Here is a 22,723-nt window from a genome sequence, read left to right on the forward strand (position 1 = left end):
CATTGGTGTCAAGTTCTTCATCCTCCAGGAACTGCCTGCATACATTTGCCACATTTGCACCAGGAGTAACCCAGGACCCACTGCACCAGCGTAGGGTCTGACAAAGGGTCCAAGGATTTCATCCCAATAACTAATGGTAGACAGGGTGCCATTGTCTAGCCTGTAGGGTCTTTGCGTCCCTCCATGGATATGCCTCCCAAGACCATCACTGACCCACCACCAAAACAGTCATGCTGAACAATGTTACAGGCAGCATAACGCTCTCCATGGCTTCTCCAGACCCTTTCACGTCTGTCACGTACTCAGGGTGAACCTGCTCTCATCTGTGAAAAGCACAGGGTGCCAGTGGCGGACCTGCAAATTCTGGTGTTCATTGGCAAATGCCAATCGAGCTCTATGGTGCCGGGGAGTGAACACAGGGCCCTCTAGAGGATGTCGGACCCTCAGACCACCCTCATGAAGTCTGTTTCTGATTGTTTGGTCAAAGACATTCACACCAGCAGCCTGCTGGAGGTCATTTTGTAGGGCTCTGGCAGTGCTAATCCTGTTCCTCCTTGCACAAAGGAGGAGATACCGGTCTTGCTGATGGGTTAAGGACCTTCTACAGCCCTGTCCACCTTCACTAGAGTAACTGCCTGTCTCCTGGAATGTCCTCCATGCTCTTGAGACTGTGCTGGGAGACACAGCAAACAATCTGGCAATGGCACTGATTGATGGGCCATCCTGGAGGAGTTAGACTGCCTGTGCAACCTCTGTAGGGTCCAGGTATCACCTCATGCTAGCAGTAATGACACTGACCCTAGCCAAATGCAAAACTAGTGAAAAACAGTCAGAAAAGATGATTTGGGAAAAAAAATTTCAGTGGCCTTAACCTGTAAAACCATTCCTGTTTTGGGGATCATCTCATTGTTGCCCATCTAGAGCACCTGTTGTTAATTTCATTGACACCAAAGCAGCTGAAACTGATTAACAACTGCCTCTGCTACTTAACTGAAAAGATCAATATCCCAGGAGTTTATTTGACTTGATGCTATAATCTGCTTATAAAGTGTTCCTTTAAATTTTTTCAGCAGTGTATATCCTAGCTTTTCAGCATAAAGTATATCAATTCTATTGTCTTGCCAATGTTTTTATCCAAAAATAAGCTTTTAATGTCAAGAACATTCTCACATGAAAATAGCACTTTGGAAATCATATTCGTATAACAATAATGACCTTAACAAATACAAGAATGCATAAAAAATAAACAAGCTAGTCATTGATTCAATAACAGCTTTGACAATAAGCATATTTATTTTGATAATACAGGACAATGATTTTTTATTTAGATCTGGTTAAAAATCTTATAAAATATATTTTTTGTATAAAAACATTTTATACAAGCATTGAAGAAAAAGTTAGATTTTCACCTTCATCTTAGAACAAAGGGTGCATAATGTGACATATGAAGTGGAAAAACAATATAACCCTTCAATTGAACACTTGAAATATCACACAAAACTGTAGAAACATAATAGCAGATGACTTTAAAAAAGGCTTAAAGCACTTCAAATTCTGTTAGTAAAGATCAGTTAAACAACAAAACAGGAAACAGACTTTGTTTTCTAAATTATAATAAATTACACATACACTCATGCACACACACACAGATTTTTTTTTTTTACAAAACATTTTATTCTACAATAAATACACCTTATAAAGTGATATAGTTAACTTAAAATATGATGATGAACATTAAGCAATTGCTAAAAATGACACCAAGATGCAAACAACCAAAACAAAAGACAGGCAGTTGTGTTGTCCATGGCAAGTATCCAACTGTTTACATTCATTGTCAACCTGAAATGGAGAAATGACAGCTTCCTATGGGTTTATACGGGCTGTATTTTTCGGCTTATAATTGCATACTGGGTATAACAAATGAAGGAATGAACATGTGGAGGACTCTCTATAACAACCAAACAAATTCTTGCTAACATTTTTTATATGTAGCAGAAAAATGAACCCAGAAGTCCAAAAAAACACTGGGAAACCTACCATGTGTTGGTATACTATAATTTTACAAAATGTTTATGATCTCTCATGACATTGCGGGACCGTGCCACACTGTCTGTGTTAGTGGATGCCAACAACACGGCTCAGGATCGAGCCAGCAGCTGTGCTACAATAGGAAGTGACTTCTTATGGTTGTACACCGAGAAGAGAAGGAGCCAGGAGCATCGGTGAGGGACCCCAGAAGAAGAAGAGTGGAGTTATCTCTGCAATTCCAATACACAGAGCAGGCAAGTATATATATATATTTTTTTAATTACTTTGCAATCACTTTAAGTAAAGGGTGAGGTAAGGCGAAGTCAGGGACCAAAATGTCAGATTAAACAGAAGAGAGGAGAAAAAATGAGAGAGGAAAGGTATGGGAGACAATGAGTGCCCCTCTGTTCTAAGGTGTCCCAGAGGATTCATGCTCTTAATTCTTAAAGATTTCTCCTTCAGAATTGGATTGAAGAAGAGAATACCATCAAGGATTTAAAGTAATCCTATTAGAACTGAGACATTTGATACAATTCAGGATTTCTAGCCTCACAAGAGTTCTTCTTTTCCATTGACAAATTTGTTTGCCGTTTTTACATCTCCAGTATATGTTGGGAGCAGTTGAGTCAAAAGTCTGAAGGTCAGCATGGAATCTATACCACCTGGTTATAATCTAATGTGTTCCTAGAGTCTGCTAGAGAGGACATTGTGTGTGTTAATGTGATAGCCTTGTCCCACACTAAGGGTGTTATAAAGATTTTCACTTCTTTTTCGTTTTTCCATAATTTGAGTTCTACCTGGAACAGTCAACTAGATGAGCAGTTTATAAATGGTAGATATAGTATGAGAGTTTATTTTTTGAAGGTGATCAAAACTGGTAAGAGTCCTAACAATAAAGGTGGCCAGTTTAAGTGATTTATTTACAGCGGAGTTCCAGCCCCCACCAACCCCCCCCCCCACGAAAAAAAATTAAAAGACTTTTAACACTTTAGCACTTACCTGTCCATGCATCCAGTGCTGTCTTCACTCCAAACCATTTGGCTGTTGGGTACTGGCGCTGCCATCTTGGCTAAGGGAAACTGCAAGGCTTCACTGCCATTATCCTACTGCGCATGCGCAAAGCATGCTGCGCTTTGTGAACAGGCCGCTGTCCTCTGGGAAGTGTCCCAGAGGGCTGTGGGGGGGCGAAAATCCTCAGTGAACTGAGCCACAAGTAGGAGCGGGTATCTGTCAAAACCAGGTACTCGCTCCCCCCAAAATGTGCCAAATGTGGCAGCGGAGGGAGGGAGGAGGCATAAGAGTGGAGCTTCAACTTTTGGGTGGAATTCTGCTTTAAGTTTGTGAACTGGAGAAATTTTATCCATGTGGATTCACCATCTCTGAGAAATAGAATTGACTCTGACACAAAAAGTTTTTTTTACTGTTTTGTAGGATTTGTGTTACCCTGATGTTGTCATTTGTATGTCATGTTAGGAATTTGGAGTGTGGGAATACTTGGAACTCCAGATTGAAGAACAATGGTGACATTCAACTGCCTTTGGACGATAGGGAACCTCTATCGTCTAACAGTAACCATACTGTTAAAGTGCAGGACAATAAGATGGGCAAAGCATTTGGGCCAGTTTAAGTGACAAAATATTTAGTTACTGGGTGGTATATCTTGCCTGTTAAAGAACCAGTCAACAGCTCTATTAAGGACCATTGCATTGAGGTATATATTTAGATCAGGAAGGCCTAGTCTACCATTGTTTTAGATCACATCAAGGTTTTGTTATGAATTCTGGATTTCCTAAATTCCATGTGTTTGTGTTACCTAACTGAAAAAGCTTCATTTTCTAGTATTAGAATGTTTGCATAATGGCATTGCCCTCCAATTTAAAAATATAATCATTATAAAAAAATAATCTTATCAGTTTACTTCTGTCAAAGATTTATGTATTAATTTCCAAGGTAAAAGTTCTGATTATAATAGGCCTATGATGTCCAAAAATAGCAGTATATAACCGAGTTAGACAAAGAGCATAAGTTTCTTATGAATACATTTTTAAAAAAATGTTCTGTTATAGCACATAATAAGTAAAAACTTTTACTTAGGAAGTGTAGGGAAGTGTATACATTGAGATAAAAGCATCCAATTTTACACCATCCTAGCCAAATCAAATAAAATTATTTTTTTCTTTGAAGAAATAAAAATTTGCTAGCCTCAGACATTACAGCCTCAGGCCTTAGATGCCATCATTTGAAAGGATTTATAAAACACAGATACTCTCATATAAAAGACATAATAATAGCATTTATATAGATGATTGTACAAGTGTCATACAGTTATAGTACTTGAGATACCTATTATTGTTTTTTTATTTGATGTATAGTTCACTGGAGTCCATTGTATGCTGTAAGACCTTTTAGGCTGTATCTCAACAGGAAGTGTACTGTACAAATCACTTTTTCAGGTTCTAAGCTCTCACAACCACATCTACTGACACAGAACCTGTAACTGCTATATATAGCTTTTTTGTATAAAGGAAATTGGTGCTTTGTAAATGAAAATGGCAAATCTCTTTTTGAGTGTGTACATGCTCACTGATGAACAGTTATTTCAGAGGAAAACAAGTGCAGATGTCTTTTTGTGGTCTTTTTAGAAACAGGTTGATCACAAAATTTCACCTCAATATTGCCTTCACTAAAAGCTTCTCTCCGGGTCTCTTCACTTGTGTTGTCTCTTGATTTTTGTTGAGTTAATGTAATGCCAGAGTTACCAGGTCTCCTTGAGGGTGAAGAGGAGTCTTTTATGAAACAAAAACATATGGCAGACAAAAAGTTTTTCTTAAAGTTTTCATTCATAAAAGCATATACGATTGGATTGCAAATTGAGTTGAAAAATCCAATAATTTGCACAACAGCAAATATTATTTTGATTGTGACATCATCATATTCATTTTCAAAATTGCCTGGAAAACAGTGCAGATAAAACATTGTCAAAAAGAGTTCATAATTTTATTGTACAAAGCTTTAGAACCATATTTTGGAGTTCTTCACTTTTTTATATACAGTAGCTATCCTAGATTGTAAGCTCCAGGGAGCAGGGCCCACTAATCCCTCTTGTATTGAACTGTATTGTTACTGTGCTGTCTCCCTCCATAATGTCAAGCGCTGAGCAAACTGCCAGCGCTATATAAGTCCTGTATAATAATAATAATATCCCATTCCATCATTTTCTATACATCCTCTTTCAACAGGTGGTGCCTGCTAGACAGTATCATTTTCAACTCAGAGCTGAGAGACCTTTACAAAATTTCCAGATCACTGAACCTGAATATATACTTTGAAAATAACAGTAATACTGGAACTGGAGATATACTTAGATGTTAGCTGATGGCCTGTGGCACTGGTACTGTATACAATATATAGAAATATTTGGGCATTATGTGAATTATAATAATGCACACCCATAGAAAATTACCATCATTAAGTACAAAAAAGGTAATTAATGTTCTCATAGACAGACATACAGTGGTATAAGAACTAGGAGAGCACCGGGTCAACAAAATAGATGTTTACACTTTGATAATGTCAGATCTTTCATTTAACTTTATTATACCAAACAAACACACTGCAGTCCTGCCTGGGACTACCCCACTTTGATGCATTTCATCCTTAGGCAGGACTAATCATAGAGAACTCTATTATTAAGTCTGCATTAAAGTGATACATGTTAAAGTCGGGGGTGTTGAGGGTCCCAGTGTGCTTTGTCTGGTACAATATAGTTGGATGAAAGATCTAACATTATCAGAGTATGGACATTGTTTTTTGTTGACACTATAACCAGAGCCTGGATGAATTTCTATTCAGTCTATACCTATTATTCCAGAGGCCAAGTACTGACTACAAGTGGAGTGGAGTGATGACATATATTTGCCTTCTAAACTGGGTTAGCACTGGGGACAATGCTAGTTCATCTTTTCAACCCCAAAGTAACCTTTACATATTATAAAGTACACCTAGTGGTATGTTTTTCTTTGTCGTTAACCCCTGCGCCTGGTCATGTAACATCTGTTTTGTGTGTTCTGCAGTATGGTAAGCTAACAATGGTTTAGTGAGGTTCAGGTAGTGGTGCATAGGAAAGGAGAAATGTCCAGCAAATTGTAAAGAGCCTTACATTGGTAGATATGTCTCTAAAAGTATATTCATTTTTCTCAGTAACTCATCCCAGAGTACCTATAATGTTTATAATACGTAAAGTGCAAAAAAGTCCAATCATATAAGTGGTAAGAAGAACATATTTCAGGAATTTTGTGGGTATAGTGACCACCAGAGTAAGGGATTAGTAACACATATGCTCCCTGGACTTCTACTGCACAAATTAACTATTGTCAACAGCTAATTCCCAGCTCATTTACCAGCCTGCCTGCAACAAAACCAAATTGGCCTCGTCTAACAGTTCACGTTAAAAAACAAGGGGTTTTCAAGGCACCCCAGTGTACTGCAGTTCTATCTCTATAATTTTGAGAGTCTCCCAAGTTGGAGCACATATAGTAATGGATAGATTAGGGGAAGGTGTGCCTGGAGGGAGCCCACCCCTCCATAAAGGTACAGAGACTCACAGGACACCCAGCAAGGGCACAATAACAACTGAAGATATACGGTGCATCTCCTTACCAATTCCACAACTATACAAATAAATGGTGACCACCCCAGCTTATAATTAGCCTTTGCAGCAAGGAGCACATGGAACAAAATTTCCAAAATTACCAGCCAGTCTGCAGCAAAACAAAATAGACCCTGCCCTTAACCTATCCATTACTATATGTGCTCCAACTTGGGAGACTTTTAAAATTATAGTATTAGGACTGTATAGGCCACTTCAGCTTACACATATATTTGCAAATATGTGCAAACGAAACTGCTTGTTTTTAACGTGAACTGTTAGACAGGACAGTTTGGTTTTGTAGCAGGCTGGCTGGTAAGTGAACTGGAAATTTTTGTTTGTTTTTGACATGTGTTGCCCTTCCATGGGCTCCTTGCTGTAAAGGCTAGTTCAGGGGCGGACTGACCATTTGGAAAATCGGGCACTGCCCGAGGGCCCGGGGTCAGTAGGGGGCACCATGAGATGCCCCTGGAACCTTTTTCATAGGCTTTTTTGAGTTTGGGCAAGGACACAGGGGCCCCATGATCCCCTATTGCCCGGGGGCCCCATGAGTTGTCAGTCCGCCCCTGGGCTAGTTATAGGTTGGGGTGGTTGGCAATTATTTGTATAGTTGTCAAATGGACTACTGGTCAAAATCACAAACTGGGGCTGTGCATATCTTCAAGGGAACATATTTATTAAAGATAAATTGGGAAGCAGGACAAGAAACAAAGTAAACTCAATTAAGTTATATAATAACAGCAGCACAGCTAGTCCCTTTAAGGCTAAAGGCTGTATTCACTAAACTTACCACAAATAAAGGGATCTTTATATTAGCCACATGGCTGTATTTTTCACTGGACTTAACCTCAAATAAAAAAATAACTATTTTTTTTTATAAATAATCTTGTGTGTCAAGTATGCAAACCAAGTGCTATGCATAAGCTACTTGTATAATGGCACAAAGATGTTGCATACCCCTGATGTGAGTCTTTGGAGGGTTTATACAGTACATGAGCAATTTAGGTTTCTTTTAGCAATTTTCCAGAATCCACTGAATACAAATGCCTACTTCTCATTATGTGTGCTTTCTGAGTTATTTACAAACTCTGGAGGATTAAATCCTTAAAAATAGGATCAAGTATCAGCACTAACTAAATGACACAGTAGTTACTTACTGTATTCTATCATCATGTGCACAACATGAAACGGTGCCCAGCAGACTGCAAAAAGCACAACCACTGTTATCATCATAATGATTGCTCGTTTCTTCTTCCTGGTATGAAAATGGTTGCTGATTAATCAGGATCACGTCAGGCAATATGTTGTACAAACAATTCTCTTGTATCTTTATTATTTGATGCTTATGTCATTACTTTTAAAATTGAAGAAAGTGATTGTCAATTGACACTTTGAAGTACATGTGAACTCACACTGCCCTTTTCTATTACACTGAGGGGTTGATTTACTAAGGCTACGTTCACACTAGCGCTGTGTGCAGGCGGCAGAGAGGTGTTTGGGAAGCTTTTTTACCGCTTCCCAAATGCCTCTGCCAATTCTGCACATTACAGCACATGGTGCTGTTCTAACGGGAACGTTTGCGTCGTGTCACGTTGCGTCGCGGCAAAACGGACGCCTCTGGTCAAGTCAGGAGGCGTTGAAGCCTCCTATTCTAGTCTATGGTGCCCGGTGCGGTTGCGACGTGGTTGCAGAGCGGTAACACCATTCAAACTGCATTATAGGCGTTTGTGGGGCATTTTTAACGCACGGAAAATGCCTAGCAACCGTCGCTAAACCGCGCATGCGGTGTTTGCAGAGCGTTTGCCGAGCATTAAAAAACGCTCCGCAAACGCCGGACCAACGCTTGCCAAAGGCTATAGGGGCGTTTGGCAAGTGTTGGTAAAACAGCCAAGTGTGAACAAGCCCTAAGTCTGGTGCAGCTCTGTATAGAAACCAGAAATCAGCTTCCAGTTTTTTTTTTTTTTGTCAAAGCTTAATTCAGTAAGATGAAGCTAGAAGCTGATTTGCTACATGCACAACTGCACCACATTTTGCACTCTCACTTTTTACTAAATCATCCCCTGTGTATCAAAACTACTGCCTATCAAACAAAACTGTTCAACTTTTCCTTTACTCCCTCCCTCACTCCATTCCTAATTCCTTCCCTCACCCATTCCTCATTCCTTCTTTTTTTCCCTCATTCCTTCCTTTCTTCCTTCCTTCCCTTTTGTTGCATTCAATTACTGCTAATCTTCTCCACGGGTGAGCATGGACGAATGGCTGTACTATTTTATCCTGGAGAGAAATAAAGAAATTGCATGTGCTCTGCAGCAGTTTTTGGCTTTATTTATGGTATGAGGATCGGCTGACAGGAGCCTTTGGAGCACTGCACCTCACATTCCAGAAAGGCAGCTGCTTGTCTTTCTGTTTGTTGGAGCCACTTTTAGCTTACAAGCACTCACTCCATCAGTAGCTGCTCATCATTGCTCAGGATGAGCTTTCCTAATAGAGGCATACATCTGCACAGCTCCAACAAACCTTGCTGTATCTGTGTGAAATAATTATCTTGTATAATCCGTGGTGCCATGAAGAGGCCACAATGCATTCACTTTCCTGGTTGAGTTAATTAAAAACAAATACCTCATTATGGCCACTACATGGTGCTAACAATTATAAGAGATAATTATAACACACCATATACAGAAAGTTTTGTTGGAGATGTGCAGATGTGTGTCACATTCTTTCAGAAAACTTTCTATAGGTGGACCTCATACCCTCAGGGGACTAAACCATCAAGTTTAAAGGGAAGTGGCAAGGAATAAGAAATTACCTTTTAGAACTGTATTCTAAATGTCAAGGAGGGGGGTGGCTTGAACATTGAGGTCAACAGGAAACCTACCCAAACAGACTAGTATTCACTGGAAAACAAACTGGGGTCTACAGTATTAGAACTCTGCAACATCAGCCTGATGTGGTAAAAATAAACAGAGTCTGAAGACAAATGGAAATCTTAGGAGGGCTTTAAAAGTTGGTGTTTATTGAGACTGGGTTTTTATTGTAGAACCAAAAGGTCAAGCAAAAAACAAAGGACTATTGTGAAAAGCAGGACACATGGAGTAATGTAGCCATTCCATATATATAGTTGCCAGCTGTCCTGATCTGGACACTCACGGATTTTGAAAACTTGCCCCGAACTTGTCCTGGGCTTCGTCCCAGAAATCAAGGCCGGTCACGGACAGGGCATTCAAAGCTCAGATGCAATCACTCACTGCAGTGCTGCTGGGCAGTGTCATCAACACAGGACCATTCCGGGCACTGATCCCTCTCCCTACCTTCTCCCCCTTGCACTGATCACTCAGGCAGCTATGGGGACTCTGGCAGGCTGCAGAGAGAGAGGAATGGAACAGTAAGTCTGTGTGACAGTGTGGCGGCCCTTATCTGCAGGATGTCAGCATAGTTGCTAATAATGTACAGCCAGCAAGGATATGCTACCAATAAAAGGGTTAATCATGTTTCTAGGGATCTTATTAACCTAAAATCGCTGGTGGCTACAGATATGATTAACCTTTTTATTGCTATCAGAGCTATGATGGAAGCACATGATTAACCTTCTTGTAGAACCCCATTCATATTAAATGAATACCCTGCTCCTAATAAAGTACATGCTTTCCCTACAGCAGCTTTCTGGACACAGAAAAAAAATGTCCAAAACCTTTTTTTGAAATGTTGGCAACTATGCATTTATAGCTGGAGTGTAAGAAAAACTCAGAGGGATCTTTAACAAACATTTCCTCCCTATGTCTTTTAAGCCAAGCAATACACTAAGACAAAAGCTTGCACATCCAAAAACCCAACATAACCTCAGTAACGATAAGCAGTGCAAAGATGTGAAAAATGGAAAACCTGTGCATTGGGGAGACAAAAAAAAACAACATAGGAAGGCAAATTCTACAGGCAAATACAGGAAATACAAATTCTACTAATTACCGTATTTAAAGCAAATTTAGTTAGCGGATTAATATTCAGTTTTATACTATGTCATAAAACAATTGTAAAAATTTTTTTTTTTTAAGATACAGTTTTCATTTTTTTTAATCCTTTGTAACTCAAAGGTGCAGCCTACTTGCCTCTTCCTGTCAACATACACTGACTCCAGTGATGTCTGCATGGCACTACTTAAGGTAGTTTTCCAAGTGGTGATTACAGTTGACCATGCCTACTTATTGTGTATTGTGTTTTGAAATAGGCACTCGTAATCACTATCAGAATGCCATGTGAAAGGATTATAATACAAGGGCACTGGTACTCTCCACTTCCCTCCACTGACATCAACCTTCTTCTGGATCCTGAAACGACCCCGCCACTGGCCATCCAGTAAGAAGTGTCCCGTTAATGCAGGCAGTGATGTGGACACCCAAAAAAGGACCCATGCATGAAGTAAAACAGGAGAAGAAAAGGTTTGGGACCAGAGTGTCACATGAACTTGGCTATGGGTAAGCTAAGAGTGATATTATATAGGTTTTTTGGTCTACTGATTATGTCAGGACCTGGATCTGAACATGCAACCTCTGCTCTGTCTGGCAGTGTCTTTTCTTGCTGAGCCACCTAAAATGCTGAACAGTTCCCTGCCTGAATCCTTAGACAACCTTCACTTATGTCTTGTTTCCCTTTAACCTTAAACCATTTGCCCATTTCATGAACTTTCTATTAAAGCCATGGTTTTGCACTTCCTGTTTACCAAATCATTGTGCTCTCTTCAGACAATATCTCGCTGTTTTCGCTCCTGCTGCCCGTTACTGACTACGCTTCTGCTGATCCCAACCTGCAACTACTTGTTACTGACCTTTGGCTTGTTTACTGACTATGCTTCTGCTTGATCCCTACCTGCTATATCTGCTACTGGACTCTGCTCACCTCCTGGCGTGGTGATCCTGAGGACTGTGAACTGGTACTAACATAGAGAAAACTCCATCTCCACCATTAGGAGCTCTGGTCAATACTGGTTAGTGCATAGACTGCCATACCTTGGGAAAGCCTGCATCATCCATCAGGGTGACCTGCTTGTATATCTATCCTGCTGTTTGATAGGAGCCTCTCTACTGCTATAGCTACTGATCTCTGAGCCTGACCCCTGACTGTGACAGGTTAGTTAGATGGCTGGTTTGTAGGCTAGCTTCCTTGTACTGAGAGGAAATACTCACACACAGTTTATAGTGCACCAGTGTATTTTGGTTGCACCAATAAATAAACTGTTCTTCAGTACCAGTATAGGAAATCCAGATAATATGCAATCTCAGTGTTTACATTATATGTTGCTGGAGGATAGTTTCCATTACCAGGGGTAGCATCCCTTCTTTGAATAGGCAGAGGATATTTCTGCAGTCTGCTCTTGCTCCAAGCCTCTGCCTCACCTTATAGAGTGTATGAAGTGAAGACGGAGCCTTCCCTGAGCTATCCCTCCTCGTCTGGAACCTGATCCTGTGCTAAGCATTGTTCCTCACAAGTGGGTTCTTCTCCCTACCACATACTCGCCATAGGCATGCCAAAATGATGTGGGGTTCCTTATTTAAAAGATTTCCTTACCCAAGATGGCCACCAAAGTCTCATGAGAGTTTGGTGTCTAATCGCACTACCTTCCTCTATCAAGCCACTGTATGGAATCGCTAAGGCAGCCTTTCTCAACCATTTCAACGCAGAGGAACCCTTGAAATAACTTTCCAGTCTTAGGGAACCCCTGCTAAAAATTATTTTATCTACAATACATGATACATTGGTGTGATAGTCAGAGGTAAGAATGCTCCTTACACTTGTGGTCATTGGGAAGAATTACCCCCTTACAGATAGCTAAAAAGATCAATGGTGTCAGTGGGAATTTACCCGAGAGACAAAAATTGCTCATTCCTCAAGGAATCCTTGGCAACCTCTGGAGGAACCCTGGTTGAGAAATCCTGTGCTAACGGACCAATTCCCTTACAAGACAACTCTTCCCATACAATAATGGGGCACTAGATCACCGAGAGGTGGGAAGGATAACTACACCTGCCTACTGGAGTGGGGCTTTAATTGACAATGATTGGTCAAAGAGATGCATACATAAATAAATAAATATATATATATATATAAACTAACCTGGCTATTTTAGACATCTCATTGCCATGGATAGTTTGAAGCACTGATGCATCTCCAACTCGTTTCTTAATCCAGAGTTCATAGCCAATTTTACTGTAGAGCAGAAGCATCAATGTTAGTGGAAGGAGAAACAGGATCACTAGAATAAAGGTTGTGTAGATTTTCTGGTGAACAAGTCTGTTCCATTTTTCCAAGCAGCACACGTACTGTTTCTCATACAAAAAGTCATATTTAATCTGAAATACAACGATAAACATGTTAGAAACCTATTCATGGAATAACAAGAAGATGTATCACACTAAACACCATGTAAACAATGGCTTAACAATCAGGCCTATGTCACTTGCATTTGACCATAGTAACTAGAATAAGCATGGTCACTCTATGTAGTAACATATCAAAAAAGACCAATCAAATTCTCTTACTTGCTTCCAACCAGAAAACTACCTTATAAGATGATTTTAGGTCAGTTGGTACATTTTTCTATACACATTTGACCTTTACTTGACATCATTATATAAAGTCCATAATGACATTGCTGTAGCAAAATAATATCTGAACTGGGGGGCGCTCGTGAGCAGCACTCATGATGGCCGCTCGGTAGGTGTGCTCCTCGCCCACTGGACACATCGGCAAATGTATCTTCTCTCAGGGGGGTCAGCCAGTCACCCACTGACCCTCCCCAGATTGCTGCCTCCCCAGTCACTCTAATGGGGAAGACAATCAAGGCTGCCTCCAGCGCTTGGCAGGCCGCTCGGGAATTTGTGGCCTACCTGCCGGACGTTGCAAATGGAGCCTCGATTTCGGGTCCACTGCCAATGCTGCCCGTAGGTACACCGGATCCCACGGATGAGATGGGCACTGAGCCAGGGGCACCCATGCAATACCCTGCACTGACCCTGCGGGATGCTGTTGATGCTGCAGAACGAGTTGTCCTCCACTACTTCCAAACTGGCGGAACACCTCTCACGAGAAATCAGGGAGCTGGGCAACCGGACGAATGATCTCAAGGAAAAAATGGACTCTGCGGCCCAGGGGCGGACTGACCATGTGGAAACTCGGGCACTGCCGGTGGGCCCGGGGTCAGTAGGGGGCCCCATGAGATGCCCCTGGTACCTTTTTCATAGGTTTTTTTGAGTTTGGGCAAGGACACAGGGGCCCCATGATCCCCTATTGCCCCAGGGCCCCATGAGTTGTCAGTCCGTCCCTGCTACGACCACAGTCATTGAAAGCCATGAGCAGGACCTGTGTGACCTAAAGAAAGAATTGGCGGGTGCACTGCTCCGGCTTGAGGATTTCGAGAACCGCTCCTGCAGCAGCAACTTAAGCTTACGGGGTATTCCGGAATCCGTCATGGATCTCACCTCACCGCTACTGGCCTGTTTCAGGAGCTGACCCCTGCCATTCCCATTGACCGTCTTGTATTTGACCGCATCCACCATGCACTGGGTCCCAAAGGGCTGGAGGGGCCTCCAAGAGACATTAGCATCAAATTCACCATTTACCACACTAAGGAAAGCATTCTCTTGGTGGACAGGAACAGCCCAGACCTCATCTTCCAGGGGCATCGTTATCAGCTCTTTTCAGACCTTTCCCAGAGCACTCTGCAGAAGCGCTGCCAGTTGAAGCCCTTCACCTCTGTCCTGGTAAACCGCAGAATCAAGGTTAGGGATTTCCATTCTGCCTCACTTTCGACTACCACGGCCATCGCCAGATGAAGCCCACTCTCTCCTAGAATCCCTGCATCTTATCCCACTGGGAGGTACTGCGCAGAGTCTGGTGCACGCATCTGGATCTCAATCTGGGCCACCTCATCTGGGTTGCCTCTGGGAGAAGGCATCAAACCGGAAGGGAGCCCTTCCGCTGACCGCTCTGTGATTGAGTCCAACTTGTTCTTCACCAGGATGAAGTTGTATCCGGGACTTCCTTTGTTGTGCTTCACTGTTGCATCCTTTTATTATCGTGACCGTGAGTTCGGCCTTCTAGGCCTCCCCAATATTGATGATGTTATGTTATTGGGCCCTGCTTGGCCAGTCCCCTTGGGGTTCGGTCTGTGGGTGAGGGGTCCCGCCTGTGACTTTTTGCTACTGTCAAATGTCATGGGTCTCGGCGAGTGGCTGGGTTCATGTTGGTGGAACTGGCTGATGACTGTCTTGGGTTCTAGGGGGGGTGGTTGGCTTGAGTGGGCACTTGTTCTGTACTAGGTGATGGCTGTGCTGGGGCGCTGGGGTGGGAGACCATCTGGGCTGTGGTGCTGGGTTCTGTAGCGGCCTGTAGTCATCTCCTCGGAAGGGGCTGGGCCAAGAGAGTCTATTTGCCATCTATTCTAAACGTAATCATTACTCTAATACACCAACAGGTTTCACTGATTTCTGAGGTAAAGTGATTTGAAAGATGAATATTACCCCCTTCCCGGTGACCGTATGCAGCTATGTAGCCTCACAGAAGTAGATCTTTATATGTGAGATTGCATACCTGTGTAACTGTCTTTGTGCTGGGGGCACACTGCACAGCATGCTCCCAGCACAGTGGCCTGACTCTCATCAGAAGCCTTGGGTCTTGTACTAACAATGGAGACCTGAAACTCTCGGTTACGGGCCACCTGATTGCTGTGTTAGCCTTTGATTGGCTATCACAATGATCAGTCACTAGCAGCCTGCCCATGAATTTACTTTCTCTCTTGAATGGAGAAGATGAAAATGCAAATAAATAAATAAAAATTTGTAAAAATAATAATAATAATAATGAAAAAATACAAAATAAAGAAGAAAATAACTAGTTCAAGGTTTAATCTAGGTCAGTGCCAAGGTTAGTGTTAGGGCCAAGGTAAGGGGCAAAGGTTAAGGCCAGGGGCAAAGGTCTGGGTCAGTATATTTTTGGCAGAATTTAAAAAAAAAAGCCTTTTTTAAAATTAGTATTAATGTCAGTTAGTGTCAGTGTGTTTTAGGTTGGATAAAACCCCCTCAAAATGTGCACCACAGTTTCTGGGCCCTACTACGGGTACAGACAATAAATAATATACACATATTTGCTATCATTGTGATCATCAGGAGAAGGAGATTATACACTCACTGGCCACTTTCTAAGGCACACCTGTTCAATTGTTTGGTAGCACAAATTGCCAAATTGCTAATCAGCCGGATACATGGCAGAAACTCAATGCATTTCCACAAAACGATCACCCCCTGAAGAAAACGTGTGCAAAAATAAATACATAAATATATGTGCAGTGCTCCCCTCTCGGGTGTGCACTCACCAAAAAGTGTTGCCTCCCACTCTCGTGGTTGGCACACTAGGCTTTAATGGATGATTTTACAAGAGATTAATCAGACCACTGTGATGTTTTATTCTCCTTAATCTTGAAACATTGGAATCCCAGGACAAGCACTCCCGAACTCCAGCACACAAACTTCTCCCAATGCTCCACACTCAAATGACCATGTAGGAGAAAAAAAACGAGAAAGCCCCAAATGGTGAAGTGCCAACTAAACTATTCTTTATTGCCACAATAGAGTGCCAATTACAAGATGAAAATAAGTGAAAAGCCCAAAGATGTTAGCTTTAGTAAGCTCTTAGTGTAAGGAAAGCCGAATCAGTTTCTCACCACCACCGACCTTTGATCTCAGACGCTCCTGCGTCACTTCAGGTTCTGGTCAGCGTCACTTCCGGTCACTGCATAGCCACATCCTAACGCGTTTCGTCACTTCTGACTTAGTCATAGTCACTATTTATGTATTTATTTTTGCACAGGTTTTCCTCAGGGGGTGATCGTTTTGTGGACTGATTCATTTGGACTTTCCTTTTGGAATATCATTAATTATTAATTGTTATTATTTCATTAATTATTTTTATGTGCAAAATATTTATTTTATTTATATATATTTTTATAAGAGTTCTCTGCACTGATAATTGATTTATGTGCCACCTGAATACTTTTTGAAGTGTTTTCTTTCTTTGTGATTATTTTATTTTTTAAAGTGGCTAGCGTAGTGGTTATACACACACATTATATAATAGTGATAGGAATCATTAACACTTTTAGTGCAGTTTGTTGGTTATACACCTTCACTACTTTTACAATATACAGTATACTGCTCATGTATTTAACTGTGTCCGTATAAATATTTATACCTATAATGCTATGCAATAAAGTATCAAGCGGACAACTAAAGTAAAAGATTACCTTTTTTAACAGAATCACTATATGTTTCCATGGATAATCATTTGTTTGGATAATGCTTCCATTATCAAGCGGTTTCTTTAAGTTGGCTAACAAAGCCTACATTTTGTTAATCACTATGGTAGTCATAGGGGATTTTTAACATATCACTGATATACATTCTGAACCACAATTTGCATGTATTGGAAGACTTAATAGTAGGTACATGTACCCTCAGTGACAATAGAGTCCTGTACTCTCTAAGATGAAGTCCATCAAATATGTGATCGTGGAAACTAGTTACTAACACAGAGGAAAGAAAAATTGGATCAATAATGAAGCAGTTTCCCTACTTTCTTAGTTCAGATAAATCAAGCAGCTTTATTGATTGCTATTACATTTTGTTCCACTAGCCCTTCCCTATTAGATTGTAAGCTCCCAGGAGCATCTTGTATCAAATTGTATTGTTGATGCATTGTTTCCCTCTACCCTGTTTCACACTAGGGCAATTTTTTCAGCTGCTTCTAAGGGTATCAGGCCGCGTGCGCACCCTACCAGTGCAGCTATTCGCGGCTTCGGCCGTCAATCACCGGGTCCCAGCCAGTGATTACTTGCCGACACCCGGTGATTGAGGAGCATTACCGACGGAGGGAGAGAACTGTAAGTAAACAATACAGTTCTCTCCCCTGTCAGCTCCTGCACACTGCTATGCAGGGTTTTGCATAGCAAAGCCATGCATAGCAGCGTTCTTGCAGTGAAGCACAGACACACAGCACACAGTAAAACAGCACACAGTTAACCCTTTGATCGCCCCACATTTTAACCCCTTCCTGCCCAGTGCCATCAGTAGTGTCAGTGCTTTTTATTAGCACTGATCACTGTATTGGTGTCACTGGGGATGTCAGTGACACCAAGTCAGTTTCTCCCAGTGTCAGAATGCCCGCCACAGTCCCGCTATAAGTCGCTAATCGCTGCCATTATTGGTAAAAATAAAACCCAGTATATATACCGCCATTTGTAAACGCTATGACTTTCACGTAAACCAATTCATTTACACATATTGGGATTTTTTTTTTAGCAAAGACATGTAGCAGAATACATTTTGGCCTAAATTTATGACGAAATTTGATTTTTGACATTTTTTTACTGGATATGTTTAATAGCAAAAAGTCAAAAATATAGTTTTTTTCTCAAAATAGTTTTTTTTTATAGCGCAAAAAATTAAAAATGCACAGGCAATCAAATACCACCAAAAGAAAGCTCTATTTGTGGGCAAAAAAGTACGTAAATTTCATTTGGGTGCAGCATTGCAATTGTCAGTTAAAGTAACGCAGCGCTGGAACACAAAAAATGTCCTGGTCGTGGATTGTGGGCAAATCCTCTGGAGGGAAAGTGGTTAACGCCAGGGGCGGATTGACCATTTGGAAACTCGGGCACTGCCTGATGGCCCGGGGTCAGTAGGGGGCCCCATGAGATGCCCCTGGTACCTTTTTTATAGGTTGTTTTGAGTTTGTGCAAGGACACAGGGGCCCCATGATCCCCTATTGCCCGGGGGCCCCATGAGTTGTCAGTACACCCCTGTTGGTTGCATAGCATGTGTACTTTTACATATTTGCCTTCAAAAAGCCACATTTTTTGAAGGCAAATATAAACGAGATTGTTCAGAAATTGTACAATAAAATTGTATAATATATGGGTTCTACTGGATATACAGTATTTTCTGTGGAAACATCTACAGACTAGCAAGTCTCACAACAGATAATATCATAGCAACTCAGTTTACAATAGGGGGATAGCTGAAGATAAGTTCATTATCATACTTGTCTTTCAGGCATATGCCTGCAGAGAGCAGAGAGACCTTCAGCAGCACAATTTCTGTAAACGTTGAACAGCTGCCCATGTACACTACAGCATAAAAATGAATGTTAGAGGAATGTAGGGTTAAAATCCTCAGAAAGCGCTGCGGTGTGATGCAGATAAAGACACTGGGCAACTTACTAGTGATTTTTAATTACAGCCTATGGGAGTTGTGCTGCACAAAAATCCATGGGAGTCGTGGTGCACACAAATCACCCAAAAGTAGTGCAAGAAGTAATTTTTTTTTGTTGGAGCAACTTAAGTCCTGGCAATTAAGACAGCACCCAATAAAATCTATGTTTCTCATTTGACCTGCGGTTTTATCGCCTGAATATTGCAGGTTGCTGGAAAATCGAAATCGCTCTAGTGTGAACCAGGGTGTTATATTGTAAAGCGCTGTGCAAACTGTTGATGCTATATACAATAAATCCTGTAAAATAATAATATTAATAATAAAAATCATTTTTTAAGGCTGACTGCTTCATTTGCATGCACATCCACAAACTTAGTGTGCCCTTAACCACTTCAAGTCTGGACACTTTTACCCCTTCCTGCCCAGGCCAATTTTCAGCTTTCACTGCTATCACACTTTGAATGACAACTGCGCGGTCATGCAACATTGTACTCATATGACTTTTTTGCATTTTTTTGAGACAGATAAAGCTTTATTTTAGTAGTATTTATTCACCACTGGGATTTTTATTTTTTCTGCTATATAAATTAAAAAGTCCTAAAATTTTTTAAAAAAGTGTTTTTCTTATAAAAGTTTGCAAATAAATAATCTTTCTTCATAAAACTTTTTATTCGGTTATCTTTTTAGTAAAAAAAAAAATAACCCAAATTAGCTTATAACCCAAAATTATAATTTTTAAAAAAATATTTTGACATTTTTTTTTATATTATTATTTATGGTTTTTTTAACATACTGTCACCCTAGCAGTACGGTGTCACCATAGTGACACTGTACTACTTGTGGGGGGTGATGAAGATTTTTTTTTTTTTAATTTTACACTGATTGTATTTACACCCATAAAGGCTGTAAAAGCAATCCTTTCTTATTCTCTCTGACTGCATTCTTGCAGCCATTGAGAAATACTGTGAGAGCTGTGATTGGTCACAGCTTGTCACATGGTACAAGTCTGTTGTGAATAGCCTTGTACCATGTGACTTCTGTGATCATTCACAGATTTTACACGTAGTAAGCAATGATGTCAGAAGTGACATCTTGCTTACTACTATTCATGTGATCACTGATTGGCCAATTAGTGATCACATGATCGGGACCTCGCACAGAGGTCCCGTACAGCAATAGGACACAACGGGCACCGGATCACGGTGTCAAGCGTTCCCAGGGAGCGTGCACAGGCTGTAAATGCGGGCTCAGTTTATGGATGGCAACCCACTCCTGCACTGCTCCCGTCCGGCCGTTTATGTACATGGACGGGAAGTGGTTAAACTTAATAATCCAACTGCTGCGTAGTTGTGCAGTGGCTAGCATCGATTTTCAGCGCTGATGTCCTGGTTTCAAAGCCTATTAAGACCCTTGTGCACAGAACTTTTATTTTCTTCCTATCTCTATATAGATAACTTTGTTGTTCCAGAAAATAAATATTACCAATAGGCTAACTGCAGTCTGACCCAAAAAAGCGCAGCTATGTATATCTGTGTGACTAAAGCAGGGATCTTAGTTTTCATGCACCAATGCAAAAGGGAGCAATGTGAATAATAAATATTTCCTGTAAATTTTTGCTGAATTTGCTGATGGTATTGTATAACTATATCCACTATATGGCTCTATGCACACTATGGTGTCCGTTTATGACACAGAGAATAGCTGCAATTCAGAGCATCGCAGCTATTCTCTGGTCATTCACAGTTTATGACACTCAGGAGATCAGCGGAGAACATGTTCAGCCCTTCACTGGAGATCTGTGTTCTCCCTCCAAATTCTCCAGCCCAGAGCTGGAGAATCAGAGGGACCGCAAACTATGCAGCGATAATTTACCTCTGCTTAGTAAACTGATCTTTTACTGTAATCTCGCGAGATTATAGTAAAAGCAGCCATTTTCCAGCATTTGTAGATTGTTCTCCCTTCGTTCGAAGAACTGATCTACACCGCTTCATAAATGGCATTCGCAGGAGAACTGTGTTCTCCGAGAATTCCGAAGAACTGAGCAGCGATCATTTACCGCTGGTTCATAAACGGACACCTATGTTAGATAAATAATGCTGGTAATAGCAATTTTTAACAGCAGTTTAGGAGCATTAGCATTTTATTAGTGTTTTACAGTACATGTAGATTAAAAAAAAAAGTTAGAAAAAAGCTGTTAGAAGCGTTTAGGAGTGTTTAGCACTCCCAAAAACTCTACAAAAACATTTTTCTGCTCCTAAATGCTGAAGCTTGAACTACTAGCCTAAAATAGTGTCCATGGACAGATAGGAAAACATTATTTAGCTTCTAGAAGCAGAGAGAAAAATGCTGATGCTGATAACAGCTTCTAGGAGCTTAAAAAAATGCTAGTATGCATGGAGCCTATATATGCTACTGTAATTTTCCCCAGTTGAGCAGCAAATATTTTCCAGATATTGCTAAGGTTAAACATGTATACCATTGACATTTCAGTGTTTATCAGTTTAGAGTAGTCACAACAAGAAAAGCTGATTTCAGATTATAAATGTTTTAATACATTTCAGAATTCAAAGCATCAAAAAAGAAACACAACATAATTTCCATTTTTAGGTTTGTTTTTTTTCAGATGGAAAGATGTGAGAGTAGAAATCTCTGCATGGAAAAGATTAGGGATAAGGGAAAACTCTTTTTACTCCGTGGCCATTGATCTTTCCAGCCGCCAGATTTTTATGCCAGGCATCCAAAGATTCAGAGATGCATTGCATCTTAAAATAGTCAAGTTAATATCAGCATGTTTAACCCGTCAATGAAATTTGAAATCTCTCTATGCAATGTTCCTCTCTAAGAAACTCTGTTTTCCAGCCGTGTGAGAATTACACCTTACCTGATCTACAGAGTATCGGTAGAGGTAAATTATATACTGAGGAATACGCCTACACACCCCAACTAACATTTAGCAATCCAACAATAATTACAGGTTTTAAACTGCAAGCATAAAAAAAAAATCCAGATGTCTTTCATTATTAGACGTGGGCACCTTGCTTACTGGATCCAAATTAATAATTTAATAACAGTTTAGTAGCATATTGTAAAACAAATTGAATATGACTGAAACTCATTGATATAGAACTATAGGCAAAACTTTTTTTTTAATCATTTTGGATAGAGCAAGGGAGGGTTATACCCCATCTGATTTTTTTTTCCATTTGTGTCCCATTGGGGAGGTTTACCTTCACCTCCTGTCCCATAGCCAAGTGAGAGGAAATCACTTCAAGTTCATGGAACCCCATGGGCCCCTCAGGTCACCAGAACAAGTGTCCTCATTGGAAGATTTCTCCTCTTACTTTTCTGGGGACAACCCAAAATTGCGATTTTCTTTTACTTTCACTTTTAATGATAATGGTAAACAGGACAAATACAAAGGGTGAATTTCCCTAACAAGGAAACAGCAATAAAAACTAACACGCAGTCTAATCCCTCTCTACCTTATCCAAAACTCTCTCTCTTTCTCTCTCTCTCTCTCTATATATATATATATATATATATATATATACAGTATACACACACACACTGTATATATAGTATATTTATTCGTTCTAAAGTATTAAAAGCACAAGAGCTTCTTGAGGCATATTTCCCTTTATGTGAACCCTAACAATGAACTTCTCCTATTTGTTTACTTTTGCTCTGGTAAATAGGAAAAGTTTCCTGTTCTATTATGTTTGTCTAGCACCTTCTAGTGTAGTTAGTTTTTTTTTGTATAGTTAGGGTCTTGCTAGAAGCCTGCTCTAGA

At 40.6% G+C, this 22,723-nt stretch overlaps 1 protein-coding gene across 1 annotated transcript in view; it reads right to left on the reverse strand.

Annotated features, from left to right (window-relative positions):
* Positions 1-1,327: 1,327 nt before the first annotated feature.
* QRFPR (pyroglutamylated RFamide peptide receptor) overlaps positions 1,328-22,723 on the reverse strand; it is a 130,492-nt gene continuing 109,096 nt past the window's right edge. Inside the window, exons 4-6 of the mRNA XM_089684316.1 lie at positions 12,785-13,020; positions 7,834-7,931; positions 1,328-4,979 (exon numbers count right to left, since the gene is read on the reverse strand). Of these exons, the coding sequence (XP_089540442.1) occupies positions 4,609-4,979; positions 7,834-7,931; positions 12,785-13,020 (705 nt within the window). The 3' untranslated portion in view covers positions 1,328-4,608. The remainder of the gene's footprint in view (positions 4,980-7,833; positions 7,932-12,784; positions 13,021-22,723) is intronic.

The sequence above is a fragment of the Staurois parvus genome, unplaced genomic scaffold, assembly GCF_062004578.1.
Source record: "Staurois parvus isolate SC_StPar_1 unplaced genomic scaffold, SC_StPar_1.0 ptg000344l, whole genome shotgun sequence".
Taxonomy (NCBI): Eukaryota; Metazoa; Chordata; class Amphibia; order Anura; family Ranidae; genus Staurois; species Staurois parvus.